This window comes from Crassostrea angulata, chromosome 10 (genome assembly GCF_025612915.1).
Source record: "Crassostrea angulata isolate pt1a10 chromosome 10, ASM2561291v2, whole genome shotgun sequence".
NCBI lineage: Eukaryota > Metazoa > Mollusca > Bivalvia > Ostreida > Ostreidae > Magallana > Magallana angulata.
Window position 1 is genome coordinate 7,344,449 of NC_069120.1, and position 23,095 is coordinate 7,367,543.

General features: G+C 35.5%; 1 protein-coding gene across 24 annotated transcripts in view; it reads left to right on the top strand.

Moving 5' to 3' along the window:
- LOC128166512 (unconventional myosin-XV-like) overlaps window positions 1-23,046 on the top strand; it is a 60,445-nt gene extending 37,399 nt beyond the window's left edge. For 11 of the 24 annotated variants that reach the window (XM_052831722.1, XM_052831729.1, XM_052831725.1 and 8 more), the window contains 33 exons: window positions 91-914; window positions 2,826-2,905; window positions 3,008-3,880; window positions 3,988-4,117; window positions 4,487-4,522; window positions 4,673-4,708; window positions 5,089-5,133; window positions 5,833-5,874; window positions 6,699-6,907; window positions 14,031-14,166; window positions 14,406-14,527; window positions 14,992-15,107; window positions 15,218-15,308; window positions 15,422-15,472; window positions 16,363-16,477; window positions 16,570-16,721; window positions 16,872-16,981; window positions 17,106-17,141; window positions 17,627-17,721; window positions 18,178-18,230; window positions 18,357-18,429; window positions 18,556-18,632; window positions 18,746-18,828; window positions 19,083-19,308; window positions 19,396-19,476; window positions 19,613-19,703; window positions 19,787-20,034; window positions 20,333-20,397; window positions 20,505-20,644; window positions 20,757-20,806; window positions 21,091-21,177; window positions 21,426-21,560; window positions 21,856-23,046. In XM_052831722.1, coding sequence (XP_052687682.1) covers window positions 91-914; window positions 2,826-2,905; window positions 3,008-3,880; window positions 3,988-4,117; window positions 4,487-4,522; window positions 4,673-4,708; window positions 5,089-5,133; window positions 5,833-5,874; window positions 6,699-6,907; window positions 14,031-14,166; window positions 14,406-14,527; window positions 14,992-15,107; window positions 15,218-15,308; window positions 15,422-15,472; window positions 16,363-16,477; window positions 16,570-16,721; window positions 16,872-16,981; window positions 17,106-17,141; window positions 17,627-17,721; window positions 18,178-18,230; window positions 18,357-18,429; window positions 18,556-18,632; window positions 18,746-18,828; window positions 19,083-19,308; window positions 19,396-19,476; window positions 19,613-19,703; window positions 19,787-20,034; window positions 20,333-20,397; window positions 20,505-20,644; window positions 20,757-20,806; window positions 21,091-21,177; window positions 21,426-21,560; window positions 21,856-21,954 — 4,807 coding nt within the window. In that variant the 3' untranslated portion in view covers window positions 21,955-23,046. Of the gene's footprint in view, window positions 1-90; window positions 915-2,825; window positions 2,906-3,007; window positions 3,881-3,987; window positions 4,118-4,486; window positions 4,523-4,672; window positions 4,709-5,088; window positions 5,134-5,832; window positions 5,875-6,698; window positions 6,908-14,030; window positions 14,167-14,405; window positions 14,528-14,991; window positions 15,108-15,217; window positions 15,309-15,421; window positions 15,473-16,362; window positions 16,478-16,569; window positions 16,722-16,871; window positions 16,982-17,105; window positions 17,142-17,232; window positions 17,265-17,626; window positions 17,722-18,177; window positions 18,231-18,356; window positions 18,430-18,555; window positions 18,633-18,745; window positions 18,829-19,082; window positions 19,309-19,395; window positions 19,477-19,612; window positions 19,704-19,786; window positions 20,035-20,332; window positions 20,398-20,504; window positions 20,645-20,756; window positions 20,807-21,090; window positions 21,178-21,425; window positions 21,561-21,855 lie in introns of those variants that run through there. The other 13 variants (XM_052831739.1, XM_052831732.1, XM_052831742.1 and 10 more) reach the window with 13 other exon arrangements.
- Window positions 23,047-23,095: the final 49 nt, after the last annotated feature.

The following is a 23,095-nucleotide window of genomic DNA, read 5'->3' on the forward strand; positions in this document are numbered from 1 at the left end:
GTGATTTGATCTCTTGCCAGGGTAGTAATAGCCTGAAAACAAAAGGTGGTAGCTAATGTGCTAACTAAACATTTTTATCATGCCTTTCAGCCCACATAGCGTGGATGATGAGAGATACCTGAAATTATATGGATCCCTACCCCAGCCCCTGGAAGTGAAGCACTCTCGCATCGAGTCCAGATCGTTCACACCAAGGAGTGGATTCATGGAGGAGGGTGATGATGGAATCGAGTTCTCTATGACAAGTGTACTAAATCAAAGACCAACAGAATTAATGATGGATGGACTCTCTGGTTCAAAGTTAAACATGAGATATAACAAACGTAAAGCTCCAAGTCCGCCAACTTTGAATGGAAATGGTGTGGTGTCAAATGGAATTCCAAATGGACATATAACTCCTATTGTGGAAGACTTGGAACAAGTTGGGTTGGATCCAAGGTCCAAATTAAACACGCGCTATGTAAACGGTGTGCACAGTAACGGAGTGGGCACCCCAAGGACTGACGAGGACCTCAGTCCACATTCTAAACTCAATTCTCGCTATGTAAAATCAGGAGTAATAATCAAGGAACGTGAGCGTATACGACGCCACGGACCAGGGATAGGAATGTCAAGGAAACAGAACCAGGATCGCTATCTGGAGCGTATTTCTGCTGCATCTGATATCTCTGCAGCGACGGGACAGTCGGACTGGTCCCACTGGGTGGAGGATGTGTTTAACAATGCTCTCAATGAGCATGTCGACACCCTGAGTGATGCCCACACCCTGGAGAACCGACTGAAGGGAGGGGGTAAGGGTGTGCCTGGCCCAGGCATTCAGCCTGCTCCCATCCCCCCAACAAACCTCCCGCTACTGAATTTTGGACTCCCAGCTAACAGCATGCCCACCTCCCCACAAATGGTGCCTGGGAATGGTAAGTCTATAGTTGTTCTTAATAGGGATTTGATGCTGTGATGTCATTTATGTGTCGAAAGGGAAGGTTTAATGGGTTCATTGCCACAGACTCAAAGTTCATGAGGCGGGAGAATTTATGGTCTGTCCATGTTAAAAGTGGCAGTGGGTGATTACTGAGAAACATTGAGAAAGTTTTGGGATTTATGATACTACTTAGCAGACAGAATAGGAATGAGTCAAAAGATTTCAGAGTTTGTGGTTTTTAGAAACAAATGACTCCATAGTATTAGTATTTTAGTTTGGAAAATGATATATCCCTCCATTTATTTGTCTAGTAGCAATAATGAATTATGATTGTAACCATTTCATATCAAGATTTGTCAGAGTTAATTTTTAGATGTATTGGTCTTGTCCCTTGAAGGTGTTGAGCAAGAGATTGTGTATTAGTTTGACCTTCATTTGACAGTGGTGTATTCAGCACCATCCTTTGCCCTGAAAATCTCAGATTGTGTGGTAGTAAAAATGATGCCCTGAAGTTGTAAAGTAACAGTAAGCTGTGTAAGGTAGGAATGTTTTTGGTGTGTGGAGTCCCTTTGTTGGATGTAGTTGTGGCCCCTGCAGTCATGTACAGCCCTATTTATCACACAGAAGTGCAGGCTATTTGGTTAGGCCCTGTCGGTGATGAATGATAGGTGGCGCTCAAACATTGTGTTTGTCAGCTTCAAAGCACAGGGCGGGACGGATAGGATGTCACCTGTACAGGTGATCATTCCCGGGTCAACCGTCCCCTCCATCAGACACTCGCCAAACTCGCAGCACTCCAATCTATGGGTACTCACCAGGAAGAGCAGACTCGGTCTGCATTTGTTCAATATGAGCCTCCTACAAGCCAGGCTCGAGGGATACTTATTACTGTGGGCTCGAAAGATGGCAAAGTTGAGCAAAGTGAGTACTTGCATTTTAGTGGAATTAATCAATGGAATGGATTAAGTAAACCTTGGTGTCAGGTTGTATAGATCTATTTCCAAAAATGTTTGTTAGCACTGTGATTTACACTGAATGTCATTAGCCTACCTGGTAGTTATCGAGAAAAGGTACAGTACTTAAATTATTTAAATTTTCATTGCTTTTGTGCTGAGTACCTTTGTTAGAGAAGGATAAATGGTCAAAAAGTTAAAATTGCAAAGTTGTCTGGATCTGTTCAGAGAAGTAGCGGCAACAAGATTGTTGATGGCAATATTTATGTGAGTCATGATGATGCTTAGCAAGTTGCCTGTGAGGGGTGATGTACAGTCTGGATGATGTGACAGATTAAGTGGTTAACAGATAACATAGGTCTGGAATGTATCAACAATGCAACAAACATTACGCATTTTATGGGGAGTGAAGCATCAATTGACGCAGAGTTGTAAACGTCTGGTGATACATGTTTATCTTCTTATGCTTCCCTTCACACAGAGGATTAATTAATTAAGGTGTTTTATGGTGAAACGTTTCTTCATTAAAAGATTGGATCTTGTTAGAGATCACAGTTCTTAGTTTCATTTTGTTTGTGATTGAGAAGTGTACAGGGTATGAAGGCTGAACAAATAAATTGAATGACTTCTTTCGGAAATTTACATACATGTACTGTAGAAGCAAATATTTTCATTGGGTCATATTTCGTTTTTAAACCCCCCCAAAAATCCTTGACATTTAATTGCGTCATAATGTAATCTCATTGTATTCATTAATACTTGGGTTAAAAATTCGCCATGGATTTAATTTCATTGATATACATGTATACTGCCGACGAAAAAAACCGAATTAAAACCTCAATGAATATTTCTTCTTCTACAGTAGTCAAAAAAAAGATGTGTACATGTATTTAGAAATAAAGTTGTTTTTGAATTTGGCTTTTTATTATATGACAATGTGTTTTGTATTTCAGATCCTCTACAAATGGCCGCCCAGCAAATGGCACAGCAGAACCAGCAACAAGCATTGTACAATGCCTATCTCCAACAGATGGTCAGTTTCAACCTTGTTTCTCTTAATGTCTACTGAATTTCAGTTTTGTTTGCAGTGTCTTTTTGAATCATTAACGTGTAAATTGATTCTGTTTACCTCCAGGCTAACCTACAGGCTCAAGCACAAGCACAGGCACAGCTTCAGCAACAGCGACAGCAACAGCAAACTCTAATGCAGTCAGCACAGCAGCAAATGTTGCAACAACAACTTCTGCAAATGCAGCAGCAACAACAGGTTCCCCCAAACCTTGTGAGCCCAGCTTCCAGCTTCAATTCTGTTGGACCATTCCCTGTGGTGACACCCAGAGACCAACACCAGATGAATGGAGGGATGCTGATGACTTCCTCTGCACAACCATTCATAGCAAGTGCACAAGGGGGCCAGATCAACAGTCAAGTAGGAATGGGAATACAGATCCCAGTTTCGTCAGTGACCACAGCAGAAGTGGGCAGCTCTGGTGCCCCAAAAAAGGTCTACAAAATGAAGAGTCAGTTTGAAGGACACACGGAACACAAGACTTTCGGCCAGCAGAATGTGGCTCCTGTTGTAAACACAGCATCCATCCAAGATCAGATTGCAGAGAGCTCAGAGAGGAAGGAATCTACTGTAAGGATGGTCTCTGCCCCCGCTCCACCTCCCCCTCCAAAGTACCAGGACAAAGAAATGATGAGCCCCCGCATGCAGCCTGCTCCCCCACCACCCCCACCCCCTCCCCCTGCCATGCAAATCACAGAGGACTCTTTTGACAGAGAAAAAGGCATGTTTACATTTACTGACAAACAAGGGCGTGCCAGAACTGTTCGAATTGGAAAGGTTGTCTGGCCTCCTCCCTCGATGGAGCAGGAGAAGAGGGCGAGGGAAGTAGGTCGGTTAGAGATCGACGAAAATGTGAAACAGAATCTTCATGACAGATTCAGTCCTAAGAAACAGTGGAAAAAGCCAGAGGCACCCAAAGAGGAACAGAAGCATGAGAAGGTAAGGAAATAGCCAGTTCAAGAATGGTTAGACAGTGTATTGTTTATGCTTTTATGCCTTATACAATAAATCCCAAATAATGGTTTAATTGTTATTTAATGGATTAGGAACGCAAGAGTAAATCTTTGGCGGAATCTGTGCACTTGGCCACCTTACAGTTGTTGGAACAGAAACTAGGAGGGAACAAGGAACAGGAGACCAATGAGAAGGAAATTATTGCCACCAAAATTATCCAAGGTCAGTCTCCTAGAACGGTGCTGGGTTTGGGGACATTATCATTTGTATCTCAGTTATACATCATACGTTGCTTGATGTAGCATGAAAAAAATCAAGTATGCATGGTTAATAGAGGGTAATTTTGATAGGGCTTTTTTATATTTAATGGTAAAATGTGTTTTAAAATATACATTAAATAATCTAACAAAAAAAGAAAAAGTTCTAATACAAGTATGCTTGTTTGTTTTGGGAGAAATGTTGATGGGGCATTTATATTGAATGTGTAATAAATCATATACAGTAAATATAGTCCAAAACTTGCTTAAAGATTTGCATGAATTCATGTTGAAGTTGTATGACATTGCATGCTGATAACATTTCCCATTGTAGATCCAGGTCCTCCTCCGGCTGCACCGAAACCACCCGGTACATTTACATCTCATAGCCTAGTTCTCTTCTCTCTACCTACTCAAACCAACTGGTTGAAACTTTATAAAATCAAACTTTTTGAACAAACACCTTGTATTCATGGTTTTTAAAAAAACTTAAAACTGAAGTCTGTATGTTACTTTGTAGAACCAGTTAAACCACCTGAACCAGTTAAAAAGAAGGGTACTATTTTAAGTGCTTCAATTTTCATCACTGCTTACATTTAACCCAATGGAAACCATCAGAGAATAAAATTTTCCCATTTTTTAAAAATAATAATGATCTAAAATTAATGAGTTTTGTTGCTTTTGGACACTGTAAAAAAAGTATCAGGAAAAATAGAAAAAAGAAGGTGAACCCAACTTAACTCAAAGCATCTATCCGTAATATATTATTATTGTAAATGCTTCAGTAATTTTTTTGTCAATAAAAAATAATAATTAAATCATTATGATATTTTTTGGAAAATTCAAATTAACCAAAAAATAAGAAAATTTGACCAAGAAACATTAACATAGAGATAAAAGAATGATACGTGACTAGAGAAATGATGTGCATTGTAGAGCCAATCGTTCCCAGAAAACCGGCTCCTAAACCTATACAGCATGGTACAGTTACTGCACCGATATTCTACTCTTAAACTTCAAACTCATGATATTGCACGGAATAAACATGTCCAGTTCTTTCTTTTGCAAATTCTTTATTTATCAATTTAGTTGAATACCTTATTTCTGAGGGTCTGTGCACTGTCTGCTTTGTAACATGAAGATAAACTGATCCTCATTGAATGTGAAATTTTATTTTTGTAATGATCATTAATAGTACTACTTTTTTGTCTATAGGGTTTTTTTTGTTGGGGGGGGGGGGGGATTGAATCTTCAAAATTTGACAAAGTTGTTCTAAAATTTTAATGGTTTGAATCATTTTGATTAATTCTTGTTTTTGTGTGATAATTTTGGCTTTGTTTTGAACATTGAATTTTGGTTATCAGTAGATGATCTAGCTGCTTTCTTAAAAACACTGCTTTAATTTCAAATGAACATACAATTTATCAGAATTATAGACACTTTGCTTTACTTTTTTAAAATAAAATAGATTACAGTGAAAATGAAGTAAAATACATGTAGTAGATTAAAAAATACATATTTATGTTTCAATTGACTGTGCACATCTTTGTTTCAAATCCAGCAGGGTTCTACAGATAAGATAAAGTGAAATAAATCAATTGGCAGATTTCTAGGAGAGACTTTTAGAAAATTTATTCAATATAATGAGATATATTTAGTTTAATTCGCATTTTATTATAGAACCAGAACCGAAAAAGCCAGAGAAGGATGAGGAAGAGCAGGGTACAAAAAAATTCATAACTAGAGAGTGCTGTGATTTTATACATAAAGGGAGCTAACTCCAATTATTATTTGTTAATAGCGACTGCTGTGATGAAAGGGAGCTAAATCCCACAACTTTCCTTAGGCTACATTATACATCTATATGCATTGCACCTGGGCTTACTTCTCTCCGCACACCTGTATATTTCAGCTTGTCCACCTGTCATTTTATGGTCAATTTTTAACATTACTTGACACATTTATATCATCTATCTATTAGGATTTTCATTCACCAAGTGTTATTTATAACTTAAGATATGTGAACATTTATGTATTATGATTACATGTTGTTTAAATTTAATGTTTAAGTTAATTTCATTAATATCATATACTTTTTGCATTATTATCATCATGAAGTGTACTGAAATCCTTGTGAAAGTGAGTTCATCCAAAAAAAATTTAGTCTGACATTTTAACTGTTTCCATTAGACATATATTAGTAACAGACAAAGATTGATGAAATTACCTCTATCCCATTACCTTTGCTTTATCTGAATTTTTGCTTAGCCTGTCTTTGATTGCTTAATTAATCTGATTTATCTAAATTAATGTCAGGTAATATCTAAATAATTCAATTACACAGAAAAAAGATATCAAATCAAAGAAAGATTTTTTTATCAACTGAACTTTACGTTTTTACATTAGATTGAAATGTGTCTTGGTTGTTTATGTGAAATTTGTTACATCTATAAATAATTTTGTAAAAGTAGTTAATCTGTATAAAAGTCAGTCAGGTAACAGTGAGTTTTGAATTGACAAGTGATCTAGCTGTCCTGTTGTTTTAGTAGAGCCCCCACCCCTCCCCAGGAGTGCCCCACCCCCTCTGCCTGCCCCCACCCAGGCTCTGGAGACGGTGAGTGTGAAGAAGAAGGAGCCACAGTTTCTGATCAATTACACAGAGCTGGAGAAGGTGGTCACACGCCTCTACCCCCAGGGAAAACAGAAGTACCTGTCCTACAGCAATGTACCCTGGACCCTCAACCTGAGAAAAGAGGTGAGTATTTTCACCACTTAGGGCTAGAGTGGGAAAAAATTAACATCATTTCGTTCTCATTACTTTGGTGCCTTTAGGACTTCATTGACCATGTCAGAGTGTTTGGCCCTAATTCAATGCTCTTTATGCAATACATTGGATATCACCACCGAGTCCATGTAAGGGTTGTGCTGAACTTTTTGGGCTGTGTTCTAGGTTTATCCAGAGAATATACAGTGCTTCAACTAATAGGACCCCATTTATGGGTCTTAAGTTCATGTCTGAATATTTCTGGGAGATGTTTACGGCTTGTGTACTAATGAGCATACCTTGTCCAACAAGTGTTGGGGGTCAGGGTTTTTGGTCTGCTATAAATGCCACCTTTGATGATTTGATAGCTGTTGTACGTGTGTGGGGATGATACCACTGATTGCTGTGGCAGGGACGCCTGTCTCTTTAGCAATGAATGCCTGGGTCTTCCACCGCTGGACCGCGATTCTGGCGCTTGATCCTCCCACACCGGTGCTTCTTCCCTGGGTGGGGGAGCTCACTGAATGGCACGGTGCGGGACTGGCCAGGCCCAGGTGATTGACTGCTTGTCAGGGCACTACCAGTTATAATACTATTTACACATGAAGCTAATCATGTTATTTATGAGCAATACACAAAACATTAGGTTGAGTGCGACACATCAGAACAGAACACTTTTTGGGGGGAATAGTGTGAGGTTTTTAAGTGGAGATAGGATTTTAGTTTAGAAAGATGTGCTTCATTTTATTTGGTTTTGTTTGGAATTAGGAATTAAAATGTATCCTACTAATAGACCATTCATAATGGTGAACCCATCTCACATGATGAATGAAATGCCGCTTTGCATAAACATCAGGAAAGAGGTATTTAAAGTGGTCATTTGTTTATGGAATATTTTCTGATCAAGATAATTTCTAATACTTACAATCAGAAGTTTGTTTGAGAGATGTCTCTGTGATAAGGAAGGTTGATTTTAATTAAGGTCTTCCGTTTCCAACGGAAGACCTTATAGTTTTCGTACTGTTTCTTATTAAGGTCTTCCGTTTCCAACGGAAGACCTTATTGTTTTCGTACTGTTTCTTATTATTAAGGTCTTCCGTTTCCAACGGAAGACCTTATTGTTTTCGTACTGTTTCTTATTATTATTATTATTATTTTTTTCCACAAAATTTGTGCACGCGATATCTCGAAAACTATTCGGCCGATTTCGACCATTTTTTCACAGATGATTGCCAGTGGTCATAATTCTAGAAGTTTTTTGAAATTTTGAAATCGTCACATCCGGTTCCGATTTACGGCCGATTTTGTAAGTTTTTACGACCCATTTTGTGCAGACATAAACTCAGAGACTATAAGAGATATAAATATGAAATTTTCAGGATAGGTAGACCATAGTTTGAAGATGTGCAGAACGTATTTTTTTTGCGCCAGTGGCGCCATTCCTTTGAGCTCGCCTAGGCTCGAAAATTGGATACGAATTTTGCATCAAAAACTTCATACATTTTGATCTGTATCTTTTTATCAGTTAATATTTTGTTAAGACATATATAACAAAAGTGGTAGATAATTGAAAGTTCTTTCCAACAAATTTAAGAAAAAGGGGCTGGCCCCTTTATTTAGGGGCCAAAACACTTATTAACTCTAATACAAATAACTTAAAAACGATAAAGATTTTGTAATGCATTATAGAAGCAAAGTTGTTGATCGTACCAATATCTATTAGAAAAAATCATTGCCAAGCCCATTTATTACGTAATTAGGGATTTTTAGGGGCCAGAGTATTTAAACTTTGACGCAATATAACTAGAAAAGTAAAAATATTTTGTTAGACATCGTAGAAGAGAAAATGTTTGAATTTATGATTTAAATCGATTCCACTTATCACAACACGAATTTCCGTCCCCTTTAGGGATCTAGAGGGCTGGCCCCTTAAATATTCAAACATTTGTATCTCAAAAATGATAAACAATTTTTAATAGATGTAAGAACAAAAAATGTTAGAATTTGTAAGACCTTTCGATTGAATTCAAGAAAAAGGGGCTGGCCCCTTAAATTAGGGGCCAAGACACTCGTTAACTCTATTACAGATAACTTAAAAATGATAAAGATTTCGTAATGCATTATAAAAGCAAAGTTGTTGATCGTAACAATATCTATCAGGAAAAATCATTGCCACGCCCATTTATTACGTAATTAGAGATTTTTAGGGGCCAAAGTACTTAAACTTTGAGACAATATATCTAGAGAAGGAGACATATTTTGTTAAGCTTTGTAAAAGAGAAAATGCTTGCGTTGATAATTCTAATCGATTCCATCAATCAAAACACCAATATCTGTCCCCATTAAGGATCTAGAGGGCTGGCCCCTTAAATATTCAAACATTTGTATCTCATATATGATCAACAATTGTAGATACGTGTAATAACAAAAAATGTTAGAATTTGTGAGACCTTTTCGACCGAATTCAAGAAAAAGGGGCTGGACCCTTAAATTAGGGGCCAAGCCACTCGTAAAGTCTTTTTCATATACCTTAAAAACCATAAAGATTTTATTATGCATTACAAAAACAAAGTTGTTGATCATAACTATATCAGTTTGTAAAACGCATTGCCACACCCATTGATGACGTAATTATTGATTTTAGGGGACTAAACTCTTAAATCTTTAATATGCAAAATGTGAAAAAGCAAAACACTTTGTTATGCATTTTAAAGGATATTGACAATCGTATACATTATCTGAAAGGGAGTGTTTGAGGTGGAATTCAGAAATTTTATTGATATTTTAATCGTATCGTTTAAAAATTGAACGGAAGACCTACTCGTTACTCGTAACGAGATCGTATCTAGTTATTATTATTATTATTATTATTTTTTTCCACGAATTTTGTGCACGCGATTTCTCGAAAACTATTCGGCCGATTTCGACCATTTTTTCTCAGATGATTGCCAGTGGTCATAATTCTAGAAGTTTTTTGAAATTTTGAAATCGGCACTTCCGGTTCCGATTTACGGCCGATTTTGTAAGTTTTTACGACTAATTTTGTGCAGACATAAACTCAGAGACTATCAGAGATAGGAATATGAAATTTTCAGGATAGGTAGACAATAGGTTGATGTTGTGCACAATGTAGTTTTTTGGCGCCAGTGGCGCCATTTCTATGAGCTCGCCTAGGCTCGAAAATTGGGTACGAATTTCGAATCAAATTTTTCATACGTTTTGATCTGTATCTTTTTATGAGTTGATATTTTGTTAAAACATATATAACAAAAGTGGTAGATAATTAAAAGTTCTTTTCAGCAAAATCAAGAAATAGGGGCTGGCCCCTTAAATTAGGGGCCAAGACATTCATAAACTCTATTACAAATAACTTAAAAACGATAAAGTTTTTAATGCATTATAGAAGCAAAGTTGTTGATCGTACCAATATCTATTAGAAAAAATCATTGCCACGCCCACTTATTACGTTATTAGGGATTTTTAGGGGCCAAAGTACTTAAACTTTGACAAACAATAACTAGAGAAGTATACATATTTTGTTAGACATCATAGAAGAGAAAATGTTTGAATAAATGATTTAAATTGATTCCACTTATCAAAACACGAATTTCTGTCCCCATTAAGGATCTAGAGGGCTGGCCCCTAAAATATTCAATCATTTGTATCTCAAAAGTGATCAACAATTTTACATGGGTGTAAGAACAAAAAATATTTGTATTTTTAAGACCTTTTCAAACAAATCAAGAAAAAGGGGCTGGCCCCTTTTTTTAGGGGTCAAGGCACTCGTTAACTCTATTACAAGTAACTTAAAAACGATAAAGATTTTGTAATGCATTATAGAAGCAACGTTGTTGATCGTAACAATATCTATCAGGTAAAATCATTGCCACGCCCATTTATTACGTAATTAGGGATTTTTAGGGGCCAAAGTACTTAAACATTGACGCAATATATCTAGAAAAGGAGACATATTTTGTTAAGTATTGTAGAAGAGAAAATGTTTGCATTGATGATTCTAACCAATTCCATTAATCAAAACACCAAAGTCTGTTTCCATTAAGGATCTAGAGGGCTGGCCCCTTAAATATTCAATCATTTGTATCTAAAATATGAACAACAATTCTACATAAGTGTAAAAACAAAAATTGTTAGTATTAGTTAGACTTTTTTAATGAACTCAAGAAAAAGGGGCTGGCCCCTTAAATTAGGGGTCAAGACACTCGAAAACTCTATTACAAATAACTTAAAAACTATCAAAATTGTGTAATGCATTATAGAAACAAAGTTGTTGATCGTAACAATATAAGTTTGTAAAACTTATTTCCAAACCCATTGATGACGTAATCTTGGATTCTAGGGGACCAAAACTTAAATCTTAAATGTGCTGTATGTGATAAAGCAAAACTCTTTGTTAAGCATTTTAAAGGATATTGACAATCGTATACAATATCTGAAATTGAGTGGTTATCTGAAATTACATTGATATTTTAATCATATCGTTTAAAAATTGAACGGAAGACCTACTCGTTACTCGTAACGAGATCGTATCTAGTTATTATTATTATTTTCCAAATTTTGTGCACGCGATTTCTTGGAATCTATTCGACCGATCTCAACCATTTTTTCACAGATGTTAGGGCTTAATACATTTTTCTTAATTTTTTCGTAGTCACTTCCGGTACTGAATTGTCGGCCATTTTGTAATTTTTGACGACCCATTTTGTGCAGCTATAAACTCGAAAACCATAAGAGATATGAATATCAAATTTTCAGGATAGGTAGACGATATTTTGAAGTTGTGCAGCATGTAGTTGTTTAATGCCTGTTGCGCCATTTCTTGGAGCTCACCTGGGCACGAAAATTGGGTACGAATTTTCATTCAAAATTTTCACACGTTTTGATTTATATCTTTTTATCAGTTGATATTTTGTTAAGACATATATAACAAAACTGGTTGATAATCAAAAGTTCTTTCCAACAAAATCAAGAAAAAGGGGCTGGCTTCTTTATTTAGGGGCCAAGGCACTCTTAAACTCTATTACAAATTACTTAAAAACGATAAAGATTTTGTAATGCATTATAGAAGCAAAGTTGTTGATCGTACCAATATTTATTAGAAAAAATTATTGCCACGCCCATTTATTACGTAATCAGGGATTTTTAGGGGCCAAAGTACTTACACTTTGACGCAATATAACTAGAGAAGTATACATATTTTGTTAGACATCATAGCAGAGAAAATGTTTGAATATATGATTTAAATTGATTCCACTTATCAAAACACGAATTTCTGTCCCCATTAAGGATCTAGAGGGCTGGCCCCTAAAATATTCATACATTTGTATCTCAAAAATGATCAACAATTTTAGATGGGTGTAAGAACAAAAATTGTTAGTATTCTTAAGACCTTTTCAAAGAAATCAAGAAAAAGACGCTGGCCCCTAGTTTTTTTTTGGGGGGGGGGGGCAAGAAACTCGTAAAGTCTATTACAAATTACATAAAAACGATTAAGATTTCGTAATGCATTATAAAAGCAAAGTTGTTAATTGTAGCAATATCTATCTGGAAAACTCATTGCCACACCCATTTATTACGTAATAATGGATTTGTATACATTATCTGAAAGTGGGGGGGGGGGGGGGGATAATTCTAAAATTGTATCGATTATTCATGGTATGATTTAAAACAGAAGTCGCAAGGAAGACCTACTCGTTACTCGTAACGAGATCGTATCTAGTTATTATTATTATTTTTTTCCACGAATTTTGTGCACGCGATTTCTCGAAAACTATTCGGCCGATTTCAACCATTTTTTCTCAGATGATTGCCAGTGGTCATAATTCTAGAAGTTTTTTTAAATTTTGAAATCGGCACTTCCGGTTCCGATTTACGGCCGATTTTGTAAGTTTTTACGACTAATTTTGTGCAGACATAAACTCAGAGACTTTCAGAGATAGGAATATGAAATTTTCAGGATAGGTAGACTATAGGTTGAAGTTGTGCACAATGTAGTTTTTTTGCGCCAGTGGCGCCATTTCTATGAGCTCGCATAGGCTCGAAAATTGGGTACGAATTTCGAATCAAATTTTTCATACGTTTTGATCTGTATCTTTTTATGAGTTGATATTTTGTTAAAAGATATATAATAAAAGTGGTAGATAATCAAAAGTCTTTCTCAACAAAATCAAGAAATAGGGGCTGGCCCCTTAAATTAGGGGCCAAGACAGTCATAAACTCTATTACGAATAACTTAAAAACGATAAAGATTTTGTAATGCATTATAGAAGCAAAGTTGTTGATCGTACTAATATCTATTTGAAAAAATCATTGCCAAGCCCTTTTATTACGTAATTAGGGATTTTTAGGGGCCAATGTACTTAAACTTTGACGCAATATAACTAGAGAAGTAGACATTTTTTGTTAGACATGATAGAAGAGAAAATGTTTAAATTTATGATTTAAATCGATTCCACTTATCAAAACACGAATTCCTGTCCCCATTTAGGATCTAGAGGGCTGGCCCCTAAAATATTCATACATTTGTATCTCAAAAATGATCAACAATTTTAGATGGGTGTAAGAACAAAAATTGTTAGTATTCTTAAGACCTTTTCAAAGAAATCAAGAAAAAGGGGCTGGCCCCCTTTTTTTTTGGGGGGAGGGGGCAAGAAACTCATAAAGTATATTACAAATTACATAAAAACGATTAAGATTTCGTAATGCATTATAAAAGCAAAATTGTTAATTGTAGCAATATCTATCTGGAAAACTCATTGCAACACCCATTTATTACGTAATTAGGGATTTGTATACATTATCTGAAAGTGTGTGTGTGTGGGGGGGGGGGGGGGGTAATTCTAAAATTATATCGATTATTCATGGTATGATTAAAAACAGAAATCGCAAGGAAGACCTACTCGTTACTCGTAACGAGATCGTATCTAGTTGTATGTTTATTTTCATTCAAACATTGCCCTCAGGATATGTTAAGGATGACTCGATTAATGTTTATTGCTGTTTTCCCATAAAGTTCAAGGCAAATGGATTAAATAATTAAAGATCTCAATAACTTAAAGTGAGGTCAACAATTTACCATTACGTGGATACGTTTCAGGTTTTCCACCCACGGGAGCGGCTGGAGAATCCAATGGCCCTCCACCTTGTCTTCTGTCAGGTGGTGCAGGATGTGTACAATGGCGGATGTGTCCGCATCAACAAAGAGGACAGAATCAAAATGAGGGGAATGCTGGGTAAGTGACCTCACATGCATTATGGGTAAAAAGCATTATATATCACTTAGCTAAAAATGTTACAGATGAGTGGTTAAAGATGAAAAGGATAAAGGCATGTTTTAGTATCAAATTAATTTGAATGTATCGTTGGAGTTAAAGAATATCTAGGCTGATCCAATCAAGTTTTTTTTTCAAATGGAATACATTTACTTGAAGGTACATGTAGTATATTTTGTATTGAATATTCATCTTTACAGAGAGTTATGGAGTCAACAAAGATAACTATTTGAATGGAAATTTTAGAGACCAAGTGAAAAAGATAATTGTTGACACTGCTAAGGAATGGCCAACATATTTTGCTAAATTGTTCCCAGTGGCTGTAAGTATAATGCAGATACTTACAATTCTGCTTCAAGCAATATGAGCTGTATTTCTTAGAATTTTATTTTGCTGCAAAAACCTGCTAGTATGCAAAGTCTGCATGTAACTTAGACTTTTATGATAAATAAGACTTGAAAAAAATCATTCATTTTTGTTAGAAGAAAGATTTCTCTTCTAAGGAACATATAGCAGTTCAATTTTTGTACAGGATGACAATAATTCAATTTTTTGCTATAATTAAGGCTTCTTTTTCCCACAAAAATAAGGCTAACAGAAATTAATAAACCATGATATTTTTGGTCATTTTAGTAGAAAATAACATTTTTGTGAGAAAAAAATTTCAGCATGAAAATTGCAGCTCATAATAGCTCATGCTTTAATGTGTTTTAGATGTTTAAACACCATGGTTTTTCTCCTGCCGTTTTATATGCTTTTGACCTTGATTTTATCTGCAATTTTCAGGGTCAAGGTCAGTATGGTGGGATTCGTTACGTGGGAGTTAATCACAATGGCATCAACTTCCTGACGAGGGAGCGGTCCCTGGTGGAGGATTACCTAGATGTTGTGGAGCATCATAAGTTAGTTTCCTGCAATTACCTCTCAGTGTTCATTATGATATATTCACATTGGCAAAAAAACTTCACCTTTCTTTTGAAAAAATACATGTGTATATATATTTTCTTTTCAGTTTTGAAGATATCATTGATGTAGTGCTGCCAACCAAAGACACAGTTCAGATCAATCTGAAGAGCAAGTCGGTGGTTCTGTTCACAAACAGGGTGGGTCATAGTGTCACTGCTCCTAGACACTGCTCTCTTCGACACTGTTCTGTAAATTAGTGTCATTCTGTGCATCAACAGAAGTAAATGCACTGTCTATTGTTTATTTTCAGGCCTCACAATTGAAGGAGATGATAGATCTTTATCTTCAGGAATCAGACAAGGTAAACTGTTGACTCCTGGGAAATCTATTCTTCTAGTACAAGTATAAGCAAGCATTTGTCAAACTTGATGTACCATAGGGGCAAGATGTTAATATTTTATTTAAAATTTGTCAAAATCATATTTCCAAAGGACTGCGAACGATAGCATTGTCTAGCCGCCTAACTAAAAGTCATTTTTTGAAAGTTGTCTAATTAAAGTTAATTTTTTATAATAATGTAAACATTTATGTATTTTTTCATTAAATATAAATGACTTGGTCAAACAAAGCGAGATAACTTTGTATTTTGGGTTAAAATAGCTCATTTCATAATAGAAAATAACGAAAAAACGGAAATGTTTTTTAAAACATCTTTCCCCCCCGTGAAACAAAAATTCCCTTTTAGGGGTTTTAATTATTGTTATTTAGCATATTTTTACCAAAGGGTTTGTTGTTTCACGGGGGGGGACATATATCTACAGACCGAAAAACATTCCAAAAAAAGAAATTTGCTTTGTAAATTTTCGAAAACTAATTAACAGATGTGAATTAAAATGACATTTTACTTTAATACATATCGTAAATATGTTATTATTAAGTTTTTATGCACATATTGGCCTCTAAATAAAATTTTCCTCATTCATAGAGACTGATCTCAATGAAATTTTTTTAGACCCGCGTTAGCAAAACTTTTGTTTTAAAATAAAAAAAATTATTACAAATTTTTTTTTGATATAAATTGATTAGGATTTGATTATACTTTTTAGTAGAAAACTTAGTTTTTGAATATCTGACAAAAATCCCGAAATATTTGGATGTAAAATGTAGGCGGGAAACGGGCGTTAGCATTCGCAGTTCTTTGTATGTATGATACTCATATATTTTATCAAAGTGTGTAAATGTGCTTTCTAGGGAAACAAGTATGTGATAGCTATCAAGGAGTACATCACCAGAGAATCCACTTTGCTGAGCTTCAGGAGAAATGACATCATAAAACTCCTGGATCCAGAAATGGTTTTAGAAGAAGGTATAGTTTAACACATCAATGACATAACCAGATATTACTTAATTACATGTGTGAGTTTGAGTCACTGACAAAGCTTTTACATCACTTTATAGGCTGGTTGTATGGATCACTTAATGGAATGCTGGGATACTTCCCCGCCGAGTATGTGCGACCTTTGGCCAGACATGAGGTTGAAAGGTCAGGTGGCATGAAAGCTCAGTTAACAGAGCACACGATTCAGAGAATGATAAGACCACCCAGCAGGGTTAGTATCTGTAGTGTGTAGAAGAAGTAAAAACATTGTCCCAGTAAATTGATTTGTACTCATTATGCACAGTTTTGGTTTTACGCGGGGAATTTGTGTTTTTTGTGGGGTAGAAAACTTAGGTCAATATTTGTGAATTTGATGTTACAGGATGGGTATGCTGACAACAGGAGTGAAACAAGCCAGGGTACTGTGGTTCAGGATGGCAAATTCTCCATGATGGAGTTTGCTTTGTTGCATTTCAGAGAGTCCCTTCAAAAGTAAGTTTGAGCTCACCATATATTCCCAGTTTTTGCTAGAAATTGATTGCCTGAAAATTATGAAAAATACCATTGTATCTTATAAAAATTGTGCTGTATTATGCTGCTTTGAATTTTCACAAAGGCCTCAAAATTTGAGCACACCTCGCAGTGAGGCAGGGTAAGTAACTCTAACTAAGTGTGTGTGCATAGTTTGAAAATCTGCTGATATTATACATTTATTTTGACAACTGTTATGATATGTGTTCCAGCAACAGGCGAGAATTAGTCAAGTATAAACCAGGTAAACAATGCAAGTGGGGGACTCGCATGACCGCATGCTACTTGTTTCAGAGTACACTGTACATGTATTCTGTATTTATCAGAGGGGGAGAAATGTTGCTTGGATTTTCACTGAAACAAAAGACTTACATGTCTCTAACAATCGTGCAGCTTATGATTTCTCAAGCAATGTTTCTTTGACGCATGCTTTTATATTTGATTACTAACACTTGTTTACAGTCCATGATGTCATGGCTGTTCCTAGAAACTCCCTCATCATACACAGATCATGGCTGTCGTACATCTATTCTTCCCAGCTATATACTCTAACTGTCCACTGTTGTTGTTATTTGCACAATTTTATGTTATGACCTCCATATTTAGGTACGTGATGATGCGGAAAGAAGATGGGTCGATTCGAGGCACCATAAAAATGATAGAAAGCCTTAAACTCCGTAGCATGGACCACGATAAGAGAGGTGAAAGGGGCGTGGCTTGGCTTGTTTTAATTCACTAACATTTAAAACGATAAATCAGTGTGATCGATCGATCAAACTGTTGTAATCTTTGATGTGCATGCTTCTCACTGACAGTTGTTATCAAATCACTGTTTAGTTTCAATAGTATCACTGTATTGGACTCTGTGATGTACATGTATAGTTAATCAATGCATCATATCTGGTTTACCTTCTATGTACATCTGTTTTATACATTTGTACGTAATCTTTCTTTGAAATACTCTTTTAATCTTTAAAAAAGAAATCAAAACTAAAAGAAAATTAATTCTTGTATATGTATAGGTATGTCTTAACAGGTAATACATGTATAACAAAACTTGCTATAATGAAAGTTATCATGGAGATGAATTTTCTTGACTTTTTTTACTAAATGAAGAGAAAAAACAGTTGCTGACATATATTTTATGATTTGTTCAGGTAACGTTGATTGGACCTGGAGGGAGCAGGCAGACTTAGTCAAGTGGACACGGGTCAGTGTTACTCCCAATTTCTACTCAAGTAACCTCACAACGAGAGAGATAGAGACATTATACATGTATATGAAATTAATGTGTTTTTACAAATTAAACATAATGGTTTTACTTTTTTCAATCTAGTCCCCAATTCAAGCATCTTTACTGAAACTACAGCAACCTGAACTGAACAAACTATCTTTGGAGTGTTTCCTTTGTAAGTTCTTACTCTGATGCAATCATCTGCTTGATTAGATATTTCTACAAAAGTATATATTGCTATTTTATTATTCCAACCAGGATGCAAATGATTATTAAACTAGCTGCATTGTTTTTGTGACAGGTATAATGAAGTTCATGGGAGACTATCCAATGGGATCAAGCCAAAATGAAGTGGACTGTGCTCTTAAAATTCTTAAAGTAAGACACTCCTTAGTGTGGTTTCATCTTACATACTGGATCTGTACATGTATAAACTTTAGATAGGTTGATCAACAATAAAGTTTTTTAACTCTCGATAATATTTTGTGTAGACTTGCCACAAATACCCAGAACTTCGGGATGAAGTTTACTGTCAGCTCTGCAAACAGACAACCAGCAATAGGAGCATGAAACCGTAAGTGGCAGCCATTTTGTATACATATACACATATACAGGGTTCCTGTAAATATGTTATATGCATCTGATATACATATAGTACAGTTTAAGTTACTTAGATCATGTGTAGTACCATAGTGCTATTCTACAATATTATTTACTGCTACATTGATATTCTAAATTTAATCAATTGAACATTAATGTTGATAGAAAGAATGCCCAGTAGAGAAAATTTACTTTCTTCACTTCAAAATTGAGTCTTTCTGTTTTCAGGAAGAGCTGCATCATGGGTTGGCGGCTGTTTGCCATCATTGCCTGTTACTGTGATTGTACAGAGGCCTTACGGCCGTATCTCTTTAAATTTTTGGAGACAACCGCCTCTGATACTGGCAGAACATACAGTGGTGCCGCCTCCATCTGTCTACAAAATCTCCGCAAAACATTCAAATATGGAGGACGTAAAAATGTTCCTCTTACTGAAGAAATCAGTGCCCTGGCTGTAAGTTGATCAACAACCAAATCTGGAAATTGATGTTTTAAAATTTGTATCAATGATTCTGATCAATTTGATATGATTAATTTGCAGAATGGGAGAATTTCAAAGAGATTTGCCTTCATCTTTAGTGGGTGTGAAAAAGAGGGAATGGTCCAAATCAAGCCATGCACAGTATGTACTTTGTACATGTTGGTTTCCCCAACTCTGTCAACTCTTTTCTCTCTAAATATTGCTCCATAAACATGCATGGTGAAATACAAAGATGGTGAAATACCAGTATATGATATTTCAATTGTTCACATTTCAGGTTGTCAGAGATGCAGCTGAAGAAATCTGTGCCAGGTTGAACATTAGTGACAGTGTGGAGATAGAAGAGTATACCTTATTCCTGAGAACAAGTATGTACTGGTCCTGAAATCTGACAAAAAAGCTATGCGATCTATTATGAGTGATATCTATCATGTCAATCCTTTTATTACAGAAGATGATATGATGGGTGTAGTGTTTAGTCGTCTCAAGCCTGAGGAGTACGTTCTCGATGTGACGGCAGACTTACATCGTAACAACAGCAGCTATGATCTGGTCTTCCAACGGACTGTGTGGTACTTCCCTCTGCGACCCACCGACAACATCATGTACAATGAACTCATGTTCTTCCAGAGTCTTCCTGACTACCTTGAAGGTCTCGTAGTGGTTCTAAAAGACGGCCGCCTCAGTCGGCGAGATGAGGTTTGTTCAGCATCACTATTAAAGACATATTGCATTTGGCTGTGTACATGTAATTCTGTTAGGCAAATTTAGTGGAAAGGCGGTTTTGGTAAATCTATTGCTGGTATACACCTAAATGTACATGTATATGAAATAAGCTAATTCCAGCCAACTCTAACTTGTTACATATGTTTAAATTATCTTCAATAGCATCCTTTCCCTTCTATAGCATCAGCTATCTTTTTTAGTCAGCTTACTTCTCATAAAAAGAAGAACTCAAATCCTCAAGAATTGTTGAAATTTATTGTAATCATTGCAGGATGACATTGCCATTCTTGGAGCCTTACTACACAGAGGTTATGATAGGGTCGGCCTGCCAACTATGTAAGTATTGATGCTTGGTCAAACATAATTAATTTTTTGTCACTCAAGTAAAAAAATGAAAGATCAAATCAAGTGATAAGATACAATGTATGTCATGTTTTATACAGAAAAGACTTGCAGTTTTTGATTCCGGAGACGGTGCGTAAAATGCCAGACTATCAGCCTCAACAATGGCTGAACCGAGTCCATGCCAACATTCACGACATCTCAAGGAGGGGTCCTATGGAGTGTAAAGCAAGATTTGTAGGCAAGTCAATCTTTTTTAGATCATTAGAGTATCACTCTCTGTAGCTGACACAGAAACAATCCACAGAGTGAGAACAAGCACATAAATATAACTTGCTTAACTTCTTTTACAGATATTCTCTCACGTTGGCCTTTGTTCGGATCCACATTTTTCAGCATAAGGGTAAGATGGAGTTTCAAATCTTTTAATTTCCTTATACTTTAATTACTAAATGTCAAGTGACGTCACAGTAAATTAAAACTGATATAATGACAAAATAATAGATTGATATGATATCTTTATATATGGTACTTGAACTAAAACTTTATCAAAAAATTGATGATATATTTCTGATATGCTTGTACCAAATATATATTAATCATATCAGGAGTTTGTTTGGAGATGATGCCTGTTTCATCAAGTCATGCATGTACTATACATTGTTGTATTTTGTTTTTTATTGACAGAATCCCCCTACACAGCCAGCAATCAAAGGGGAATGTATCCTAGCCGTCAACAAGCATGGCATCCACTTCCTGAGCCTGGACACTCATGTAAGCTTAAAGATGCTTAGATCTGTTACCAGCCACACTCATATTCACTAGCTCATAATTCAAAATACAGAAGATCATAGGTCAAATATCTCTGATTTTCTCTATCTGTTAAATTTTCATTTAGAATCCTAATAATATGTAATTAATAATTATTAAACATTTAAAATAGGTGTGTATGTAGTAGGTTGAATTTACTCCCATGGATTAATAATACAGTATTACTTTGAATCCAAATTTTGTTTTTCCAGGAAACAATTCTGCACTACTCATTTAGTGAAGTGCTGTCAACTCGACGTTATCGTAGTGACAATGGGGACAATTATCTCGACATGAAATTGGGTAACTTAATGGTACAGAAGATTGTCAGAATTGAAACAAATCAGGTATGCAAGGTTTTACAAACACATGTTCTCTTACAGTGCAAACTCAATTTATCATTAATGTTTAATTCTACTAAAATATACAGTAGTATGTTATAATGTTAGTGAATTCCAGTTTATTAAAATAAGTTCCAAGTATATGTCATTTAAGCTTTCTCTGTTGTTCTAAAGTACATGTAAAGTGTATCACATACATATATTTCAATATCATTCAACAAACTTTATATTCTAGACATACATTTTATGATGATTGAAAATTCAAATGAGTATAATTTAATTTTTTTTTTTGTTATTTCAGGGATCGGATATTTCGAATTTGATTGGTCAATACATGCAGGTGATAAATCGACACAAGAAGCGGCCAAACGACAAAATGAGTTTGCAACGATACCACTGACAGTGATTGGTTAACTACTTAACATGTACAGAACTGTGTAAAAATGAAACCACTTTGTGTATTCTGTGATATATTTATGTGCTTTATCAGTTTAGTGCAAATGTACAGGCTTTATGGTAACCTTGTGTGTCTGTGATGGGGACCAGTTGACTCCGATTAAGGACTCGCACAAAAATTAACATTGGTTGGAAAATAGAGAAAAGAGTCAGATCTTAAATATATATTCAGAGCACTTTTATATTTCAATCTGCAGATTACTCTCCTTTTGTAAGTTTGCAATGGAAACAAATCAAAAGATGTGGGGGATGAACCTCCACATCCATAGATTTCTTCTGGATAACATTTACGGGTTTCCCTCTTTGATGTCAACTGTACGAAGTATTCGTTGATTTGAGTGTACACTTCTGTAGTTTGTATCCTGGTATGAGATGTTTGTTACCCCAATGTAAATATCTGTTTATTTCTACTTTGTTCAGATGTTATGAGGATTATACATTATTTGTTGATATATTCTTTTTGTATTTTTGTGACAGCACAGAGCAGTCTTAAGGACTGGGTTCAGTAGTGCTATTGTCCTAAACGATTCCACTGAGTTACATTCCTACAAAATCTGACAGAGATGTTTTCCCTGTACTCTGTCTGACTTAGTCATTTGGCTGCATAATATGACCCTTCTTGTGTTTATGTGTTTCTTTACCCTGTTGCTTTAACTAGTACAACACGACAACTGCTATTGGAATTTCACTTTTCTAAAGTTTAACTATTTCCAAATAGCAACAGCAAGTAAATGTTGACCTTAATACTAGACAGAAAATTTTCTGTTAAGGAACGATTGAAGATTGTGTCCTCTGTTACAACTTGTGTCCATGGACTTGCTGTTTAGTGTTCAATACCAAATCAAAATCTGCCAGATCTGACCTAGTTTCGTTCTATATGTACATGTATGTAGTCTTATTGTATGTGCAATCACATGTACCCTATATATAAATATATATTTACATATCATTTCGTATACAATTTACATATCAAATGTATCATTTTTTCTGACATATTTTTTATATTTTCATGATGAATAATAAACCATGAAATGTTTTATGCTTTCCTTTTGTATATTCCACAACTGAAATTGAGTGTTTATATA